The sequence below is a fragment of the Eremomyces bilateralis genome (assembly GCF_010015585.1).
Source record: "Eremomyces bilateralis CBS 781.70 unplaced genomic scaffold P152scaffold_1, whole genome shotgun sequence".
NCBI classification, from domain to species: Eukaryota; Fungi; Ascomycota; class Dothideomycetes; order Eremomycetales; family Eremomycetaceae; genus Eremomyces; species Eremomyces bilateralis.
The window spans coordinates 2371775-2392676 of NW_022985067.1; the positions used below are offsets into that span (position 1 = coordinate 2371775).

Genomic DNA, 20902 nt, shown 5'->3' on the forward strand with positions numbered 1-20902 from the left:
TAACCTGCTTGAGTACGGCAGAGCGGACGGGATGCCCTATATTCAGGTTGATGTGGCCGTATGTAGCATTAAGTGAAACTTTTCACAATATCAACCTAGCAATCTGCAAAATTCAACAAAACAAAAACAAAAACATACAGCAATGGGAGTTCCCCTATGGTCTCCCAGCGGTATAAACGAGGTCGAAAACAGAGGGCCAATACCGCCGAAAGACGAGGGCCCGTCGAAAATACACTCTGGTAAGGATCGTAAAGATGCCCATTCTCCCTAGTTTTCCAATCTCGCTCTCAGTCAGGAGTCCTGTTCGCAGTTTCTACAGTCTCGCCCTCAGTCAGGAGCTCCGTTCGCAGTTCTACAGTACCCTTCTTCAGTTCCAGTTCCATCAGGTTCGGAGGTAGTCGACGCTATCAACGCTCCACGCAGCCAAAATCCTCGACGCCTATTCCAAGATACGTCTTTGACTATGGCGCCACGACGCACTATTAAAAAGGGCGAAGCCGGAGAACAAGAGGCAAAGGAGCGTCTAGCTGGCTTCCAGAGCAAGCCCCTCGACGATACGGTCCCAGTGTCGGACAGAACTACCTACAAGCGCGGCTACGCCATGTGGCTCTTCAAGGAGTACGAAACACCTGGACTTATCATGCCTATGACCTACACTCACATCCTCTAGATACGTTCGCGACGTCCTACACCGCGAGCCGGACGATACCTGGTTATCCCTTTGCAGCTCTTCACCAGTAGAGGTAGCCTTGGCTCAGGATACATGTCGTGCCTTTCTCCAGACCTATGTCTCCGACTCTTCGGTCTCCCGGGTTGCGTTGGGAGACCAAGAATCCGAGGAGGTCCGACAGGTGAATCGAGTATCAAGCGTCCTGACAGTGTGGAGAGCTCTTGTGCAGGAAGGAGACGAAGCAGTCCTTGCCCCCAAAAGAAGAGAGAACAGGTGCGCCGCGAGGCAATGGAGGCTCGTCAATCCAAGTGGAAAACTGATTTCAGGGCCCGTATGGGAGGTTTCCAATGTGAGGTCTGCCCTCTATTTATGCGGGGAAGGATACTAACGTCCCCGTAGTGGATTGTCCACGACCTTCCTTCGCTTACCGGTATCTCTAACGAACTCAAGCGCCAAAAGCGGGCTGCGACTGCTCAGGATATAGTGGTCATTATGCAGGCTCTCCTGAATCGATATCGAGATATCCTCTACTCTACGGCACAACTTAGCGACTTTGCCATGATCGTGCTCTATATGGCTATTGGCGGATTCCGGACTAACTGTCCTAGAAACCTGAAGTATGCAGACGTCAGGATAGGACTCGCCAACGTTGACGGGAAAACGAACGTATTCGTACGAATCCGAATGCCAGAAAACAAACTGCGAGTGGCTTCCCTAAAGCCTGCGAGCCCCGGGCGCGAGTTTGCCGTGGCCATTTTACCATGCCGACTGGTCTGCCTTGCGAGTCACGTCATTGGCCGCGCTCTAGTACGGCGTGCTTTCAGGGCCGGATATACGTCCTTTGATCAAGTTTTGACCCGGCCCAGCCTTCGAGGTTGCAAAGTCCTTTTCCTTCCTTGGGCACAAGGCCTGGGCGATCTCCCATTCGTCGATATCAGCGGGTCGCAGTTCTACAGGATATGGTATCGCTGCCGCGAAGTCGCCGGCATGGAGGATCCTCCGATCCCCTACTCTATGCGAGTCGGTTCCGGGGGCAAAATTATTGGAATTCTCGGCGAGTTGCTTGGGAATTGGATGCTTATGCACAAATCGAATACTCACCAGGAGTATTATTTCCCGGATTACGTGTCTCAGAATCTAGCGCGTGTCACGCTGGGCGTGCTCGCGCCTCCTGAAGATGCCCTTTTCTCCCTTCTGTCGGACTTATCATCCACGGTGGATCCCTTTGCCCCATGCCACCTGAGTGAAGAAGAGTTTAAAAAGCTGCTTAAGAGACGAGATGTCCAAGCTCTTCAGGACCATAAGACAGGACAGCGCAACCTATTAGATCAGTTATCCTACTTGGCTATTCGAGAGAAGCGGGAGAAATACTTTCGCAATATGGAAGATGCACGGGCGCTGGGAGGCAATATTACCATTACCGAGCCGCCGATTTCGAACAGCGACGTCATCGTTGATGTAACCCCCGTTGATGAAGAAGGCCGGGCTTCATTTATTGAGTTACTGGCTAGCTACTCCCGCCTTTTGAAGAGAAGCAAAAAGAATGACTCTAACCGAAACGTTCCAGATCTATGTCCTCGGTCTATCTGCGTCCTTTGCGATCCGACTGGGAAGGCTTTATCTTTCTCACAACATTCATCTCTTACTAGGCACTATCGGATCATATATTTGCGGCATGGTCACCTAGACGAAATACGCGAATGCCCAGTTCCTGGCTGCGGCTTGGCTATTGACGCTGGCGTATCTCCGTGTTACTGTCACTTAGAACGCCAGCACGGCAAATACTATACGCCCGCTGCTCATCGACATATCGAACGTTCAATCTGCGTCCTCTGCGATCCGACTGGCCGTCGGTTGTCCTTTTCCTAGCGCCAGGATTTGATAGCACACTTTAAGGCTGATCATCTACCCTTGGGACATCTCGATCAAGCTCGTCAATGCCCAGTTCCTGACTGCGGGTCAAAGATTCAAGCTGGAATACAACCATTTTGCGATCACTTGCAGCGCACGCATGGGAAGCATTACACGCCTCATCTATACAATAATGGGTTAAAGCAGCGTGAACATCATCGATTGTATAAGCGAGTTCAACCAACATCCGAATTTCAGAAAAAGAGCGCAGTTGCAATTAGAGCAAAACGGAAAGCAGATGATGATATCGGGAGGCCCGACTTTGATCTGCTCGAGCAAACGCTCCAGGACGAAATCTTTACTGTAGATTCGGATAAAGACCCGGTTGCGAAGAAACGAAAGCAAAACGTAGTTGCAGATTATTAAAGAGTTCTAAGTTGGGCAACAGTTGATATGTTTAACAGCATCAGAATCATTCGGCTCGTCAATGAATTTAGATACAACCTAGGAGAAAATTGCAGCGTATCTCATTTCCTTCCAACCTTCGATGCTATGTATTTATAAATCATCATCGGAGAGTTGCTGAAACGCCTTCATCTGCAAATACGTGATGTCACGATGTTGTTCATGAGAAGAACCCATCTCCCGCGAGGAGATCGATGTACAAACTGACTTAGCCTCCCCTCCATTTACGGGAGGACACTCGGTTCTATTGGGGAACTTGCCAAAAATTCAATACCATGGCTTGCCTTCTCTTTCTTCAAGCACTATTCATACAACAGCTCTCACCGCAAATATCTCCGAGTATCCATACCTCATGATAGTCTTCTACATTAATAGTCGCAGAGCCCAGGTCACAGTGTTCGCCTCACACTTCGTACCATCCGCCATCGTCATCAGCGTCGCGCATCCCCAGGCGCATTGCCCAAACGTCGTCCCATCGATGCAGTAAAATCCGGTCTCCGAGCATGGGACCTGGCCGGCTGCGCATGAACGTTGCGGATTAGCGACAGGGGCGACAGGAACAGGCTTGGCCGGAGCAAGTGGCGGTTGGGCTGCCGCAGGCGAAGGCTTTGAAAGAGATATGTTGAACGTTTTGGCGTGTCGATCAATCACGGAAGCAATAGGATACCTGTTCAGAGGCAGTGAGATGCTTGTATTCGGTCAGAAGTACATAGTTTACCTTGGAGGGTATATATATCCCCAGGCTTATGTAATCTTATGTAATCTACAAGATGCGGTGACTAAGTAATAGCCGCGGATTTCCGACACACCCCCCCAGATCTTTTCTAGATCTGTATATCATAACCGTATCGCGGAGTTATCCTTCTGAATCACTTACGTTCGTTTCGGTGACAGATGTAATCATATCTCGTGGGATTGTGATGAGATGCTGAATAGATCGCATATTCAGGTGCTCGAGGAATTTCCGATGGTGCGTAGGGCACGCGTACTACGTATTGCAAAGTCGAGGAAGGCGACACACCCAAAGACAGGAGACGTTCTCGGATTTGATAGATTGGATGGCGCATGCAGTCTAACTCATTATGTCCCGCACAAACTACCTCACGCAGCCTTAAATTAAAGTGGACGTGAATATCTTGCGCCACCTAATTATATGCTGCCACCAACTTACATGCCTGCTGTAGGTAGTGCTTGTATTTCTCGTCTTGTACTACTGGTCCAGTCTCCGCTGCGCAGTTACATTGGTCGCAACCGCGGCGAGGAAATGTGCTCAAGAAACATGCTCAAGAAACATGCTCATGAAACAAGGGCAGATATGTATCTGGATAATTTCCTTCTGAATGTGATGGTATGCCTTTTTTGCATTCGTTCTTCGCCACAATGTCGCTTCTTCCGTACTCGATGTCTCTTGCAAACTGCTCTTCTCTAGCAATTTCACTTCCTACCGTTTTTGGAGCCAAGTTATTGTCATTGGAAGCATATCCTGTTCGGAACTATTCAAAATCTGTTTCAATTGAAAGCAATTTCAACCATGACAGTCTCGAAGTCACTAATATCAGCGTCTGCAATGTCACGGTGACTCATACACATCCAGGCCAAGGCGACACTCTAACCACACAGATTTGGCTACCGGTTCAGCCTCAATGGAACGAGCGAATGCAAGCGATAGGTGGAGGAGGCTGGTTAGCTGGAGCGTCAGAATACCAAGAGCCAGGCATGGCGGCCGCAGTTTTTGACGGCTACGCTGCGATAACCACCGATGGTGGAGTGCCCGGAGACGGCATGAGTACCCCTTGGGCGTTGCTGAGCCCGGGTAACGTCAATCTCTATGCCCTTCAGAATGTCGCATCAGTCTCGTTGAACGATGCGGCTTTGATTGGGAAGAGCGTTATTCAGAGCTTCTACGGCAAGCGACCGACGTTCTCCTATTTCAGCGGATGCTCACACGGTGGCCGCCAGGGCCTCATGCTCGCACAACGGTATCCCACAGCATTTGATGGCATTGCTGCCTCTGCCCCGGGAGTCAATTGGCCGAATTTCTTCGTTGCGAATTGGTTCCCTCAGCAGGTGATGAATGAGATGAAACAATATCCACATCCTTGCGAGCTGGAGGCGCTTACCAAAGCGGCGATCAAAGCATGTGATCCGAACGACGGCCTGACGGACGGTCTGATCTCAGACCCAGACTCATGCCACTTTAATCCGCAGACTCTCGTCGGAACGGGTCTGAATTGCAGTGCCACGGGGGGACCGAAAGCAATATCAGAGGCGGCGGCGGCTGTAGCCAACGCGGCATGGACTGGCGCCAGGAGCTCGAACGGTTCGATGTTGTGGTACACGCTCGGATACGAAGCGGACCTCACCACCATGATGAGCATCGCTTCGACCATGTGCTCGGAAGGCGGGATGTGCATGCCCGGAGAGCACAATTCCCTATTCTCGAGTTGGATCCAGCAGTTTGTAAAGAAGGACGAGCACTTTGACCTGTCGAGCATGTCGAGGTCGGACTACGAGCGGGTATTCCGGGCCAGCGTTCGGGAGTATGAGTCGATCATCGGCTCGAACTTCGCGGATCTCTCGGAATTTCGCGAGAGTGGAGGCAAGATCATTACGGTTCATGGACTTGTGAGTGGGCTTTTGTTTTAGACGTTCAATGAGAGGCCGCTGGGCGGCCGCACTAACTCGCGAACCATCAGGCGGATGAGACGGTGCCATACCAGAATACACGGCACTACTACGACGCGGTAACAGCGCTGGATCCCGAGGTCCACGACTTCTACCGTCTCTTCGAGTCTCCAGGTCTGGCACATTGTGCCCCTGGCGCTGGTGCATACCCAGCAGGCACTTTCAAGGCGTTGGTTGAATGGGTGGAGCATGGGGTCGCCCCTAGAACATTGCTGGGGAAATTTCAGAGAAGCCCGCAGGCGAACCAGACAAACCAGCAGCCAAATGAGACGAGGATTCTCTGTCCATATCCGCAGAGGGCTCGTTATCTCGGCGGGGGGTCTGTGCGTTTCGCTTGCTCTTAGTAGTAGAGAACATTCTCGTTAGCATCGTGAGATTTTAAGTATCTCATGATGGTTTCTCAAAGGCGTAACCTAAATTACGGAACCTTTGGCTGAGTAGTTGATTGATTGATTGCTTCATGCACCTGTTCGGGCCAACATCGGTCGCCTATATGGGAACTGGCTGACTAATCTACATTGTGTGAGGCGTTCTGCTCCTGCTCTGTTCTTATTCTCCCTGTTCCAATTCATGTAGCCGAGAACAGATTCGAGAGCCCATGCAGAGCATTCAAAGGAAACAGGGTCATCACGCTAGAGAAAACGGTACATGGACGGGTTCGTGGTTTTACAAGCTAACAGAAACGCATATTCCGGAGCTTGTGCCTCCATCACTTATTGGTATGATGTCCCAAAGTTGTTGAATAGAAGGGTCCATATTCCTAATCCGATAGTATTCCATCGCGAAGCGAGGCAGAGACTATCTATCTGCTCTTGGAGTTCAGGGGGTAATGATGAGAAAGCGAACCCGGCTTCCGGTTGTTTGTGTGGCTGACGGCGCTGTTTCGCTATGCACGACATTTCAGATGTAGAGCCCATGATAGATGGACGCTGGACGAAAGAAATCAAACAGGCGGGTGGATATACGAAGAAAGAAAAAGGTACGGCGATGAAAAGAGGATGAGGAGGGGCGAATATTATATCGTCGTAATTATGGCCAATATCCCGCAAAGTCCTGTGCCTGGGGGCGGAAGGCAGAGCTTGGTGAGAGAATGAGCTCGATTTAAGGAGCTCAAGTCAAATGCAAACAGAGGGGTGGGAGAACCAATAAGAGGAGGCCACGTGTCATCGACCTTAATGTCTCACCTTTTCACTGCGATAATCTTTTACAGAACCTGCTGCTCAGCAATTTGGTGCTCTTGAACGACCAAATGGCCGACACAAGCCTGAAGCTAACATCCAGAAAGTCATCGACCCCTCAAGGACCCCTTGATGTTAACCCAGCAGACCAAAACCCTGGATTCAAATACTCGTCACTGCCAGAGAAAGAGGCAGTGATTCGTCTTCTCAAACTTCTTCCGGGCGAACCTGAGGACGATATCCGATGTGTGCTCAATGACTACAACCTTGAAGGTGCTGATCAAAAGCCATATGAAGCAATCTCTTATGTATGGGGGACAGAGGAACACTCGACTAAGATTATTGTCAACAACGAAAGGGTGAAGGTTCGACAGAATCTGCACTTAGCATTGCAATGCCTTCGACACAAATATTCGGCTCGAACGGTTTGGGTAGATGCGATATGTATTAACCAGAACAACAATAAAGAGAGAAGCCATCAAGTGGATCTGATGAGGAACATCTACCAAGGAGCAGATCAGGTAGTCGTCTGGCTTGGAGCAAGCAAAAAGCAAACCGATATTGCCATGGACTCTCTAGAGTATATGAGATATATGCTTAATAAATGTGGCGTAGGACAGAAGGAAGAATTGAAAAGGACGTCTCTTTCAAGGATTAATATCCATCATCAAGAAGCAATTGAAGGTTTTCAAGACCTTCTTCGGAGGCAATGGTTTCAAAGAGCCTGGATCATCCAGGAGATTGCTCTTGCGCGCGACGCTACCATTATGTGTGGGAAGAAGTCAATCCCAGCAGGGATATTCTCCTCTCTGTCCTGGATGCTTGGGAAATCTTTCGAAATATCTCCAATCGAGCCCGTATTGAATGTTATGCCCGGATTCTCGAAAGACACGAAAGAGTCCTGGTGGAACATGGAACGGGACCTCTTTGCGCTTCTTCTTAAATTTCGTAACAATGAAGCAACTGAATTGAGGGACAAGATCTATGCTTTTCTTGGTATTGCAAGCGACATTAAGGATGGGAACTTTGAAGCGAGCTACGAGATCGGTGATGAAGAGCTTGTTCAAGACGTTGTGTCCTTCCTTTCCTTTGGAGTCAAGATTGATCGCTCCCTCTTCAGTGCTCCGCGATGGACATTGCATGATTTCTTCAAGAATTTAGCCTTCCTTCCGTTCATTGTTTCGGACGGAGTCAATCAATCGACCACCGTGTCGCCAGAAGCATTGAAGATTCTTTGTACAACGCGCTCTACAATTGTTGATCACGCTCACGCTAGAAGGACGCGCATCTCGACCGGTGGAGAAATTGAAGCATTTATAACCCTTTCGAAGAACTCTAAGGAGAGTCACAGTATTCAAAACGGTACTAGGACAGTGTGTCAAGTTATCTTCAGTCATCTCTTCGAATCAAATTACCCGAGCTGGAATAATGATGGTGGATTTGAGCTTCTATTAAAAGCAGCAAAAGAGGGACACGTAGTAATCACGAGGCATTTGCTTTCAACCATAATTGTTGGAGGTAACTCGAAGGGTAACGACGGCCGAACACCGTTGTGGTGGGCCGCTGCGAACGGGCACGAGGCCATCGTCAAGTTGCTGCTCGACACAGGCAAGGTTAATGTTAACTCAAAGGATAACTACGACCGGACGCCACTGTCGAGTGCCGCTGAGCACGGGCACGAGGGTGTTATCAAACTGCTGCTCGAGACAGGCCAAGTCGACGCCAACTCGAAGGATAACGACGACATGACACCGCTGTCGAGTGCCGCTGAGCATGGTCACGAGGGCGTCATCAAGCTGCTGCTCGAGACAGGCCTAGTTGACGCCGACTTGAAGGATAAAGATGGCTGGAGGCCGCTGTGGAGGGCCGCTGCGAACGGGCACGAAGGCGCCGTCAAGCTGCTGCTCGAGACAGGCCAAGTTGACGCCGACTCGATGGATATTTATGGGTGGACAACGCTGTCGAGGGCCGCTGCGAACGGGCACGAAGGCGTCGTCAAGCTGCTGCTCGAGACAGGCCAAGTCGACGCCGACTCGAAGTATAACTATTATGGCTGGACACCACTGTCGAGGGCCGCTGAGAACGGGCACGATGGCATCGTCAAGCTGCTGCTCGGGACAGGCCAAGTCGACGCCGACTCGATGGATATGTATGGCATGACGCCGCTGTGGAGGGCCACTGCGAACGGGCACGAAGGCGCCGTCAAGCTGCTGCTCGAGACAGGCCAAGTCGACGCCGACCCGAAGGATAATGATGGCGGGACGCCGCTGTGGAGGGCCGTTACGTGCGGGTACGAGGGCGTCGTCAAGCTGCTGCTCGGGACAGGCCAAGTCGACGCCGACTCGAAGAATAGCTTTTTTGGCGAGACACCGCTGTCGAGGGCCGCTGCGAACGGGCACGAGGCCATCATCAAGCTGCTGCTGGACACGGGCCAGGTCGACGCCAACTCAAAGGGCATGTGCGGCCGAACACCGCTGTGGTGGGCCGCTGTGAACGGGCACGAGGCCATCGTCAAGCTATTGCTAGACACTGGCAATGTCGACGCCGACTCGAAGGATGACTACGGCCGGACGCCACTGTCGATGACCGCCATGAACGGACAAGAGGCTATCGTCAAGCTGCTCCAACAAAAAGGCTGCTAAGCCGAAGAATGCCCAGACCAGCGCTAACTGCCAGACATCCTCTAGAGTACTTCTGCTAAGTCCGTGGTTGGAGAAGAGCTTCATAATCAACTTAGTTTGGTTTCCGTGAGAAGATACAAGTTCATGCTTATTATAATCTATTCATCTTTTCACTTCCGAATCTCTATTCTATAGAGGGATCCGAGGTAGCGGGTTCTTTAATAGCGAAGGCAAAGTTCGAATAAGGTTATTTCTAGCATCTTCTAGAAGGGCTGAGCAAAGATCGCGTGGTAGCTCAAGAACTCCGATTTCAACCACCTCTAGAGCATCAGCAAGAAGAGAAATGAAAAAAAAAATTGTAGGTATAAAAGAGAAAGGTCTGTTACGGCACGGTAGCTGGATGCACACAACATACACGTAGTCAAAGATATTCTTGATTAAGCTAAAGAAGAGAGCAAGAAGGGGAAGCCGTCTTGTTTATATCGAAGAGGGTTGGACTCTGATTCAACCCTTGACCTAATCAGGCTTAGGCTCGCAGCCCTAGCCAACCAAGGGTTTCAACCCATAACATTACCCACAGTACGCAGCTAGATCTCCGTTTTCACTCGTTAAAAACAGCAGTGTTACCATGTTTGCTTTTCTGATAACCCCTATGCAATCCACCAGCCACATCTCTGTGGCAATCAGCCACACCCAAGGGCCCAGGCCACAGGCCTGGGACCATAACAGCACCCGCGGAAAACCCCAACCCGCGGGTTCCCCCGGGTTTCTTGGCTGCGGTTGCGGTTGGGTTGGGGTGCCAAGGCCCGCGGTTGCGGTTGGGGTTGGGGCCTCAGAGCAAGCCAGACACTGTACACACATTGATATTTCTAAAGTTTTGTTTAATTCGTGCGATGTAGCCATTCCTTAACTTCAAGACCACTTCTACTTAAAAAATTACGTTGGCATCGCCGCCTTCTCGCCTGATTCCCGGAGAGTCTTCTTCCATACCGTAACAGAATTATTCAGCCAAAGCACCACCATCGTACCCTTACTACGTTTAAAACTCATTAAAGGCCCTTATCCGAGTCTTAGAGTCCTACAACGATGCTAGGCATCATCATCACTCTTGAGGCTGGAGTCGGGTGCAAATTTGCACAAGTTCGCCATGCAGATCACTACTTCAATTCCAAACGATGAATGATTCTGGCTAGCGCGGAACAATATCCACGTAACATATACACAACCGTGATATAATTTGGCTGGGGACAAATCTCACCAGCCAACCTCTGATCTCTGACAACTTGTTTAATCATCATCCTCGCGAAATGCGTCAGTTCCGGCTCCCAGGATCAGAGTTGTGTAAAGCGCACGTTTTTGACGACCACCTTTTGAAGAGCAAGTTTGAGGCCTTTTCTGATGATGGATCATGTCATGCCTCGAGTTACTTAAATATAATCCAATGCCCTACAACCAGTCACATCCTCTCCTAAGACCTGGGAGGCCCTGTATTGGCCAGCCAAGCATTTTAACCATGCCTCGGCACAGAGCTAAGCAGCTTGGAGGACATGGTCCTGTCGCATTACGCGGGGGTAATGATTAAGCAAGTTCGCTGCTTAAGCTCAGTTACTGTGTAGACACAGCGCATGTTGATATTGACGATTCCCATTGTATAGAAGAGTGTGTTCCAGCTAGCTAAACCGTTGAAGATAAGCAAATACATAGGAAAAGAGTGAGCAGTCCTAAATAGGCTTAGCCTAGGGGTAATGGGCAGAGAAAGGAATGTTGCCTGGTGGTAGAAACGAACAGGGGCATCTTGCGACAGGTCCTCCCTGTTGGTTGGATGGAAGGCCTTGAGACGAAGATATATATGCTCTGCTGCTTGTCCGGATCCCGAAACAACGGTAGCTAACTCTGAACTTTGTCTTGCATTTCAGAACTTCAACAGCACGCGAAAGATCGTCGTCATGGACCACGGACCAGTGGAAGTCGCAGACTGGTATGCAGCGCTCCCTCTCTCTGACCCTCGATGCCGCAACGACTCCTGCATCGAGTTTTACGCGGACCATAATGCCTCGCAGAAGGCGATCAGTTGGGACTCGCAGTTCCGGTACGGGCACTTGGTGTTATGGTACTACACCATCATACTCGCATTCTTCGTCGCGGTACACTTCACATATGTCGTTATAGATAGGACGCCTTGTCCTAGCGCAGAAAGGAATCCAAGTACATTGGACAAATCCGTGGCCATGGTCCGAACCATCTCGTACCGGAGAATACCAGGGAAGCTGGGAGAGTACTTGGGCGCTCCGGGGTTGGGTGTCAGCCTTCTTGTATTTCTGTCGGTGCTTACAGTAACGATCATGGCATTTGTGCAGCATCCGTACTACCGCCCTTTCCGAGCGTACGGATCTCCTCCGCTTGGTGTCCGGACGGGATTAATGGCCAACGCTGTAATTCCTCTGACCGTTGCTCTCGCTGGGAAGGTGAACATTGTCACTCTCTTGACCGGATATGGTCATGAGAAGTTGAACACGATTCATCGCTGGGCGGGGTGGATATTGTTTTACTTGTCGATGCTTCACACCATCCCTTTTCTGATCCAGTCGAGTTCTGCCAAAGAAGGAGGCGCTGCTAGATTACGCAAAAAGTTTTATGCTCCAGGTGCACTTGAGGTACGATCGACCACGCTCCGCATCAGACATTCCGACTCACAATGAGACCCCAGTACAATGGCACTCCTCCCCTTGGTATGCTCGCGTGGCTCGCTCTCCTATCTCTTCCCATCGTCCGTCGCCTCGCGTATGAGCTCTTCGTTCATACGCATGTGATGGCCGCGATCGTGTTCCTTGGCCTCATGTACTGGCACTGCGGGAACTTGGGCGATAGTTGGGCTTATCTATGGGCCACAACGGCGCTGTGGCTTGCCTCGATCCTCGCCCGCTTCTTCTGGAAGATGTCCGCTTTCAAGCTCACGGGGCATTGGCTTCGCGGTTGCCCGACGACAGTCCGTGTCTTGGAACCGGGCAAGAACGGAATGGCAAGACTCGATGTCGTCGTACCGGGGGACTGGACATGGAAACCGGGTCAACACTGCTTTCTACGATTTCCACAGCTTCGGCTATTCGATCATCATCCGTTTACGATCAGCTCCCTCCCGGTCCACTTTGGTTCCTCTTTTGGAGGCATCCAGGTGAAAGTCGAACAGGTGAATGTGCTCACATTCTTCATTCGTTCGCAGAAAGGATTCACCCGTCGACTGCTGTCCGAAGCCAGCAAGTCGCCCGACTACCAGGTTTCCGCGATTGTGGACGGCCCGTATGGGACGCGGATGCGTACCCTTCAGCATGTCTACGAGGATGTAGTGCTGGTTGCAGGCGGTGCCGGGATAACGGCGGTGTTGCCATGGCTTTTGCATTTGGCACAGTGCATACGTGGAAACTGCGACATTGTGACAAAGCGGGTGGCGCTTATTTGGATGGTGAGGAACGAGTCTAGTGTAACGTGGATTCGGAACGAACTCAAAGGGCTACGAGATCTCACTACTAGTGGCCATTGTGTAGTCCATGTCCATGTGACAAGGAGCAGTGAAAACGGTAGCCCAACGATCGAGGCCAGCACAGATTTAGAGGTCAAGGAGAAGGAAGTAGGCGAAGCGATCACGGAGGACGGGTCCAGCGGAAACGGCAGCGACTTGCCAATCGAGAAGCGATTTGACGGGCGCCCGAACCTGGGAGAGCTGATACCCAAGATGGTTGGCAAGACCCGCACCGCTGTGCTGGGTTGTGGCCCGGAAGGTCTGAAGATCGACTTAAGCAATGCGGTGGCTGGCCTTCAGCGGACGGTGCTTCGAGGCGAGGCAAACGAAGTCATGCTTCACACTGAGGCGTTTAATTGGTAAGCCTTGGTCGCTCAGAGCATGATAGACTCCAAGATATGATTTGGTTAGGATGTAATCAGATATCAAAATGTACGTACATAGTGTTGTAAATACGTGAAATTCTCTGGTCTCATAAACGCCTCGAATCCAACAGAACTCTACTGCTGCTTCCGTTGGTTCGGATCTAGATTCGTGGTAGACAGGCGATGCCGACGTTATGTTGGTTGACTTGTCCGTCCACACTTCTAAACTTAGAACAGCTGGCTTGTGGAAACAGGAGGGTACGGGCCCTGACGACGAATGACAAGGGTTGCATTACCAATTCAGAACGGGCTTCTTTGCTTGGAGTGCAAGCAAAGAAGCCCGTTCTGATTTTGTGCAGTTTCAGAGCCTTCTTATGGTATAGAAACTAGCGAAATTGGCTTCCGGTTTTTGCAGCTCCAGAAACTTTTAGAGCACAGCCTCCTTTTAGGTCTTGGCGTAAACTACATTCATGCATCGATTCTTAGTGATCTGTGCGCCACAGTATTGTTTCAGATTTCAGAATTCAGGCTTTCAGGGCTCAGGCTTTCAGGCTTTCAGGGCTTTGTGCCTGGTGGTATCACAGGTTCCCTGAGGTTACTTTTCGAATCTCCTCTCAGATCGCTGATGATGGGCAAAGTGAGGCCCTCGATAATGGCCCAGCCATAGGCAGGTACGTTGGGCCTCTCCGGCCCAATTTTTAAGGACTGTAAAAGCCTGTTCTGGGGCGTTGGGAGCCCGATGTCCACGCAGGTACTGTCTATCTGTTGGAACTCCGCGGCTATTACTTAGTCACCGCACCTTGTAGATTACATAAGATTACATAAGCCCTGGGTATATATACCCGTCAAGGTAAACTATGTACTTCTGACCGAATACAAGCATCTCACTGCCTCTGAACAGGTATCCTATTGTTTCCGTGATTGATTGACACGCCAAAACGATCAACACTATCTGTTCACCCCTGCAACCCATTCACACTCCTTCTTATGCCTATTGTCTGAGAGTAGAAGCAACCAATTTTGTAGGGGCAAAAGTAGTTTTCGTAGGGTCTTGCCCTCACGAAATGAATGGTACTTGCTCCGTCGTCCTCGTTTTGTTCAGGTTGATATGGCCGTATGTATTAGAAAACGAACCATTTAGAAATATGTACTCAAGCAGGCAATGAATAGGAACTTGCATTCTGCTTCCAGTTTTCTTCCTCTCTCGCATCTGGATTTCAGTCAAAGAGGATTAGAGGATGCCTGCTATTTCCTCTTCGCCATTTTCCCGCCTTCGACTCATTCCTGTAACGGGTCTTAGTGCACACCATTCTGATTGATCTTCCCGCCTTCCATTCATTCCTTATAGACTATAGTACTGCGATATCATGCGGTCTTGCTACAGATTTCTCTCTTCCGCCCTGTAGAACCAATCTCATATGCGATCTTTCTGTATGAGTCTATAATGGACAGTTTCCATGAACCGCGGGCTGGTGGCCGCTCTCTTGGCCTTCCTCTGTAGGAAAAGTTCAAGTTTTTTACCTCCAATTTAAGTCAAAGTTTTCGTTAATTGGTACGCAGCTGGGCGCCTGTGGCATTGTGTTCATCCTTGCTAGGCTTCAGTTGGCGTCGTTTGGGTGTGTTGCAACGAGTACCGCCCGAATTGCCTGATAGGGATATTAGCCAGAATATTGCACACTGTGGGCCACTCAAGAAGTGGAGGGCCTTCACTTCCCTCCCTCTTTGATGTCGCTTTCTAAGTTTCTTAACTCAAGCTCCGCGTGTCGCTGCTTCTCTCCTGATCTCAACTCTCCTACAGAACCTCGTGGCTCATTGGCCCAACGGTTCGAGCCTTATGATACGCGAAGTAACAGTAGCTCTAGAATACTCTGCGCCATTTATATAGCCCCGAGTCGCACAATCGAATACAAGCGCGTGGAAGTAACAACCGAAGATATCGCTGTTATTGTGAAGACTATATGGGATTGCTTTCAAGATATCCGTTATACACCACAAGTCCGGACTTCTTTCCATACAGTCATGTTACTTACTGGGATAGGAGGTTTTCGACCGGATTCATTAACCACGGACATTCTCTTCAAGCAGGTCACTTCATCAGTCGTTAGAAACCCTTGCGACGGTATCGTAAAGATCTCCCTCGTAGCTAAGATCAGCATCGGGCGGGCGAAAATAAGAGCGACCACTAGTACTTATGGTCATACCGCGATAATATCTACCTCAGTCCCTACTTCGAGCGCTACTAACTCTGTCTCAGTGTTACCTTCTACACCACTTTAGTCCCATACAAGCCATTCTGCCTTCTCAGTTTGATTGTGGCCGAAGCCATTGCACAAAATGCCTTCCAGACAAGTTTCAAATCCTTAAAGACATTCTTTCTCGACCACTACTTAAGGACATTGACTATCTACCATTGCCATAGGCATCTAAGATGATGGAGAGACCGCTATTCCATGTTTCTCCGAGCCGTCTACATGAAGTGTTCAGAAAATGTTGCACGGTGGCCGGATCTCGGGATGAGCCCCGACTGTACAGCCTTCGCGTGGTCGCAGTGGCCAGACTCATAGTCATTACGGATCCATCTTTTCATCGACTCTCCTTTTGGAGTCAGGACTGCCACCCGGTTGGTCCAATACTGACTCACGGCTCTTATTGCCCCCCCAGCTGCCTGGATTATTCAAATGAGTGGCTCTGTTCTGGCTCTGTTCTGGCGCTGTCCACTCCTCGTCTCGTTCGCTGTGGCTCTGTTCTGACGCTGTCCACTCCTCGTCTCGTTCGCTGCGGCTTTGTTCGAGATCATCGGTTTCCTCTTTCTTTTGGGCTCGGCTCAACTGCCATATCCGAGACTGAACGCCGCTGGTAGATACGTGAGACTCGCCACGGGCCGGAATCAAGTGCCATTTCCTTAACCAGCCTTCCATAGGTGCTTTAAGGAATGGAGCACAAGCAGCGATAATCCCTGTCGTCATCTCCGCCCATGCCCAGGACGCCCACAGGTGTCCTTCGTATATTGGATCCTTGGATTTTTCAATGCGACTTGCGATGACGAGTTTCACAACCGCAATGGATGACGTGATTAGTCCCAAGCCCATCAAGCAAGAAAGCAGGATCCTTTCTAAGAGACTTCTGTTGATTGTGCGTATAAATATTATTGGCACAAGGGAAAGGCCGATGTCAATCAAGATGTGGATGGCTGAGGCAATCATTATAATCAGTATCACAAAGGTCATTGCTGCGGGTCAAGATGGCGGGACTTACTGGAGTACACCAGACTCTTTCGGAATACCTTTTTATAACCCATACAGACATCGCCAGTAATGCTTGCATCCCAAAGAGTCTGCACAGGGCGACAATAGGAAACATCCCACAGAAAGATACCCAGAACAAATAGCAATTGAAATATGATCACTGCATACAGGCCGATGCGCCACGGGCCTGTCTTCTTCACTCGCAGTATCATGAAAGCGATGGACATCCTGGTGAGTGCCACGGTCCAGAACCATAACCAGGTGCTGATCACAAGGTACATGCGCAATATCATTATTTGCTCCTTTGTAAGGAACAATATGGGGGTTCCGCTTCCATATTGGTAGCTGAGAACTTGTACAACGCATAATCCGATTATGATCGGCTATGCGTGCCTAGTTAGCTTATTCTGTTGCACAATGGTCTTCATGACTGAGTGGACATACAAATGCGATGGCCACAAGAGCATCGTCCCACCAAATCCTCCATGCTGGTCGAATGTGCACATACAGTCTTAATAAGATAAAGATTCCAGATACGCACATGCAAGAAATTATTGTTGCTCGGAGTGGATCTTCCTTCGATACTCCGGGAGGAACGGTATCGCTGACCTTGGGAACACCCATAATCAAAATACATATATACAAGGGTGCCTCGGAAACCCATGGCTTGGAAGAGACCTTCCAACGACAGTCATTTTAGGGAACGAGATATTGAAGAGAAGCAAGTTAGAGGTTGACAGACGCCTGCTCCCAATACTCATTCGTCACGGCGGGATTTAGAATCCGATCTCAGATGATCGCAAGTCACTCCATCTACAAATATTCCGCGGAGATCTGCGGGACAGCTGATGTTCAAGTTTGGGACCGTCCTAGTGATGCCCTAGCTGATGGTAGGAAAATTCTTAAGATGATTAAAGAAATCCTCACGATGTACGGAGTAACGTTGTGTGCTACCGAAATTGCCTCGAAAAACGGCGTCAGAAACCGCCGTTTTTGGAGGGGTTTCCGCTTAGGCGAAATGCTCTCGTTACAGTTACCGGCGGTGCCCCAAAGCTCCCTGCCACTGTGCCAAGGCCTTCCACGTTAAGGACAGGGAGTAGCGAGCGAGTAATACGGGGAAAGAAGTGAATAGTTAACCTTAGCCGCTCTTCGTCACTTGTGAGTACTGGTGACCATGCTCACCTCCTTCAACTCATTCCTTATTATTGAGATTGGAATATCTAAGGAGGCTCAATCTACACAGTGAGGAAACATTATAGATGATTAAAGGGAGGTAAGGAGGTAAGAATAAAGCTTTCGGTCACTATTTGTCTCTCCTGATGACTGACCAACTTCTGTAGATGTTGCGTAAAGAGAGAAGGAAAACAAGATGAGTCGAGAGACACTGTTTCCTCCTTATATCTACCGGTTGCTACCTTTTGCTTCCTTAACATATTCCAGCTATTTCGGCGTCAATGACCAACCAGCTCTGAAACATAGACAATTGTATATTGTTGTAAATGACCGTGCAAATACACCACCTCAATCTATTGGGGCTTGGGTGCTGAGAGAACGTTCGCAGAATAATAGGAAAGACAGTAACTGGCAACTAGTCTCAACTTCTAGACATGGTCGCGCACAAGGATGTGGAAATTGAACGCTCTTCCATTCTTCACCAGGGTGAAGTTCCACTTCTCTCCCTTGAGAACATTAGGTCGTTCCTCCGGGTAACGCTCCTCGAACCAACTCTTCAGCTTGTCTCCATCGCTCTTCACAAGTACTCCCGTCTCGTCTGTGTCAGGCGGAGTTTTGAAGTCAATGTTGGCGCCGCAGTTGAAGTAAGGACTAGAAGTCGCGTGCCAGCGACCATTGCCGGTCGACGTAACTTTCACCGGTCCGAGCTGGCCGGTCTCTAAACGGGGAGGACCAGCTGAGAAGATCACTTCTAGATCCATAATGGCCTGGGAGGCCCATTTAAAATCGACTACGAAAGCCATTCTCTTTCCAAGAGGTCCGCGTTCGCAACGTGGATGATCTGCTTGCCGTTATGGGTTAGTGATACTGCGAGGCAGAGGGAAAGGTGGCATGTGAATAACCCGAAGACGATGGTATTGTAATTTGGAAAGGACCTTGAATATTGTGAAACTATACTACCGTCCGGGGGGTGGAGGGGGGGGTTAGTATATGAATGAGGCTGATGAAGGGAGACAGGCGGAGGAGACGGTGCGGCAACAGGCGGCTGAGAACCAGCACTGATAATACACCACAGTAATGATGACAAGTGGAATGAACCCTGGAGCAAGAAAATGAGACAAGGGGATTATCCGCGATATCGAGTATCGAGATAGGGTCTTCGCCAGTTCTTATTTGAGTCATTCAAAGCTTTAACTAGTCTTATGCGATCCGATCCTCTCGTTACGCGTACAATCACGACGTCTACGTCCTTAAACGACCTCGCAGTCGCTGTTAGCAGCATTCCAAACCTCAAGACGCAATCAGATTAGCGCCCATAGATTGCAGCCATTGAGGTTCACGTAAAACGAGTTGAAGTCTGGGATTATGTTAGTCTAGATAGTCAAAAGGAATTTGTTCGTACGGAGATCCCTGAAAACGAAGAAGTATACGTTACTCTCGAAGAGTTCAGAAAGAAGCGCCTCACATATAACTGTTGACATGGCTGTCTGCAACGACAAGCCATTTGTTTGTTTTCCAACTGGCGGTTGCAAAATGTGAGAGAACGCTTGGCGTTTTTTTGAGTGTGTGTGTGTCCCGCCCGCAATTCCACCAGAAAACGCGATATCGCCCATTTTATGACCACAACGCGCTGAATTCGGGGCTCAAATGTCTGAAATGTATATATTCCTAGAGAACTAATATAGTTTAAATTACTGACGCGATTTTAGCCAGCCTTTAGAGCTGCAGTATGACTACCATGGCGTAGAAGACACGAAACGCGCTCAATGCATTAGATATTTCCTCCTAGGTTGGTCACCACAAGCTATTGCAGCGGAAACTGGCCTAGGAGTTTCTACTATCTACCGCTATCGTGCACATCTTGTTCGATATGGCTCTCTTCGTGCCCCATACCGCCGGAAACGGGGCCGTCCTTGTTTATTGTCGCAAGCAGACGAAGACGCGCTCTTCGAGAAACTACTCCAGGAAGGGTGGCTATATCTTAATGAACTCGTATTCTGGTTGGATATAGAAAGAGGCGTACACGTTAGCGAGTCTACGGTATGCCGCGTGATTAAGCGGAGACGCTGGTCACGAAAAAGAATGAGGTAGATCTCGCGGAATCGGTCACAAGAGATGCGGGAAGCGTATCAAGCGGAGCTTCGTCAGTTTGACGCCGATGATATGGTCTTCCTTGACGAGTCGATCTTCAATGAGAAGACGGGCTGGAGATACCGTTGTTATTCGCCCATTGGGCATGAATCCCGCGGTTTCAGGAACATGCATCGGGGAAAGACTTGGGCTGCTATCGGGGCGTATACGATCAGAGGCTTAATTGCCTATGGCATACGCCAAGGCTACTACAGTCGAGAGCATTTGATTCAGTGGCTACGGGACGTCCTGCTTCCGTCTTTGGCTAGAGACTCTCCTCGTCCACGCGTTATCATACTTAATAACTGTTCGACGCATGTTTCAGAGGATGTTATAAGGCTTCTCGAGGAAGCAGGACATCTTGTACGTTTTACGCCACCCTACTCCCCAGACTACAACCCCATCGAGATGGTCTGGTCGGTCCTTAAAGCTTGGATTAGACGTAATCACGTCTATACGCGCCATCTATGTAGCAACTTTGGCGAGTTCCTCGACTTTGCTATTACGCGCAGTCAATGTGACCGCTTTGGGCTCGAGCATTTTGCAAACGCAGCTCACGGGATCTATATCTCTGACCAGCGATATGATGAGCTTCGTGTACAACTCCGTGGGTTTGAAAATGGGAGGGTAGGGTATCAGGAGAATCTTGTTCTCGAGGACGACGTTCTGGTCTATGACGATATTGACGAGCGAGTAGTTGATAATGGTGAACCCTTCCAGGAAGATGAGGAAGATGAGGAGTAACTTTAGGTAATAAGGAAGTAGTGAGATCGAAGATATATATAGGCCATAATGAGTAAAGAAATAAGGCAAAATGGTAGAGAAAAAGGTCGTATCCCGTGAAGATCTTAATCGTCAGCTTAACATCGCTCCAGCTTCCGCCGAAGGGCTTCCAGAGGAATGTTTCTTGCGACTTCGAAAGACCTGTTTAAACTGGCGGAGGTCGTTTTGGAGGCTGCGTGCTATCCCATCGCTAATGCCCATATCTCTCGCCTGCCTATA

The 20902-nt window shown here is 49.6% G+C and overlaps 6 protein-coding genes across 6 annotated transcripts; 4 read left to right on the forward strand and 2 right to left on the reverse strand.

The window, feature by feature from the left end:
• Positions 1-31: 31 nt before the first annotated feature.
• On the forward strand, positions 32-3018 carry P152DRAFT_510855 (uncharacterized protein; the record flags this gene model as incomplete). The annotated part of the gene is made up of 6 exons (XM_033682691.1): positions 32-58; positions 100-239; positions 292-618; positions 671-1019; positions 1070-2519; positions 2616-3018. The coding sequence occupies 6 exons, from the start codon at positions 32-34 to the stop codon at positions 2945-2947; spliced, it is 2625 nt and encodes an 874-aa protein (XP_033539307.1). The 3' UTR covers positions 2948-3018.
• A 1348-nt stretch (positions 3019-4366) lies between these two features.
• Positions 4367-6015, forward strand: P152DRAFT_388259 (tannase and feruloyl esterase; the record flags this gene model as incomplete). The annotated part of the gene is made up of 2 exons (XM_033675918.1): positions 4367-5611; positions 5683-6015. The coding sequence occupies 2 exons, from the start codon at positions 4367-4369 to the stop codon at positions 6013-6015; spliced, it is 1578 nt and encodes a 525-aa protein (XP_033539308.1).
• A 905-nt stretch (positions 6016-6920) lies between these two features.
• P152DRAFT_386599 (HET-domain-containing protein) lies at positions 6921-7934 on the forward strand (the record flags this gene model as incomplete). The annotated part of the gene is made up of 1 exon (XM_033675840.1): positions 6921-7934. A coding segment is annotated over one exon (1014 nt), but the record flags the coding sequence as incomplete, so codon positions are not given.
• Positions 7935-8791: 857 nt separating this feature from the next.
• P152DRAFT_387406 (uncharacterized protein) lies at positions 8792-9379 on the reverse strand (the record flags this gene model as incomplete). The annotated part of the gene is given in 2 exon segments (XM_033675885.1): positions 8792-8893; positions 8909-9379. Coding segments are annotated over 2 exon segments (573 nt in total), but the record flags the coding sequence as incomplete, so codon positions are not given.
• Positions 9380-11104: 1725 nt separating this feature from the next.
• P152DRAFT_454252 (uncharacterized protein) lies at positions 11105-13457 on the forward strand. Its single transcript, XM_033678561.1, has 2 exons — positions 11105-12124; positions 12178-13457. Exons 1-2 carry the CDS (start codon positions 11417-11419, stop codon positions 13348-13350), a joined length of 1881 nt encoding a protein of 626 aa, XP_033539311.1. The 5' UTR covers positions 11105-11416; the 3' UTR covers positions 13351-13457.
• A 3002-nt stretch (positions 13458-16459) lies between these two features.
• On the reverse strand, positions 16460-17197 carry P152DRAFT_408517 (uncharacterized protein; the record flags this gene model as incomplete). Its single annotated transcript, XM_033676923.1, has 3 exons — positions 17042-17197; positions 16608-16980; positions 16460-16542 (listed from the first exon to the last, which is right to left on the reverse strand). Coding segments are annotated over exons 1-3 (555 nt in total), but the record flags the coding sequence as incomplete, so codon positions are not given.
• Between the last annotated feature and the right edge of the window lie 3705 nt (positions 17198-20902).

Coding starts and splice junctions, on each gene's coding strand:
- P152DRAFT_454252 (XM_033678561.1), top strand. CDS start 11,417: ATGGACCACGGACCAGTGGAAGTCGCAGACTGGTATGCAGCGCTCCCT. Junction 12,125..12,177: donor ATGCTCCAGGTGCACTTGAG/GTACGATCGACC, acceptor ATGAGACCCCAG/TACAATGGCACTCCTCCCCT.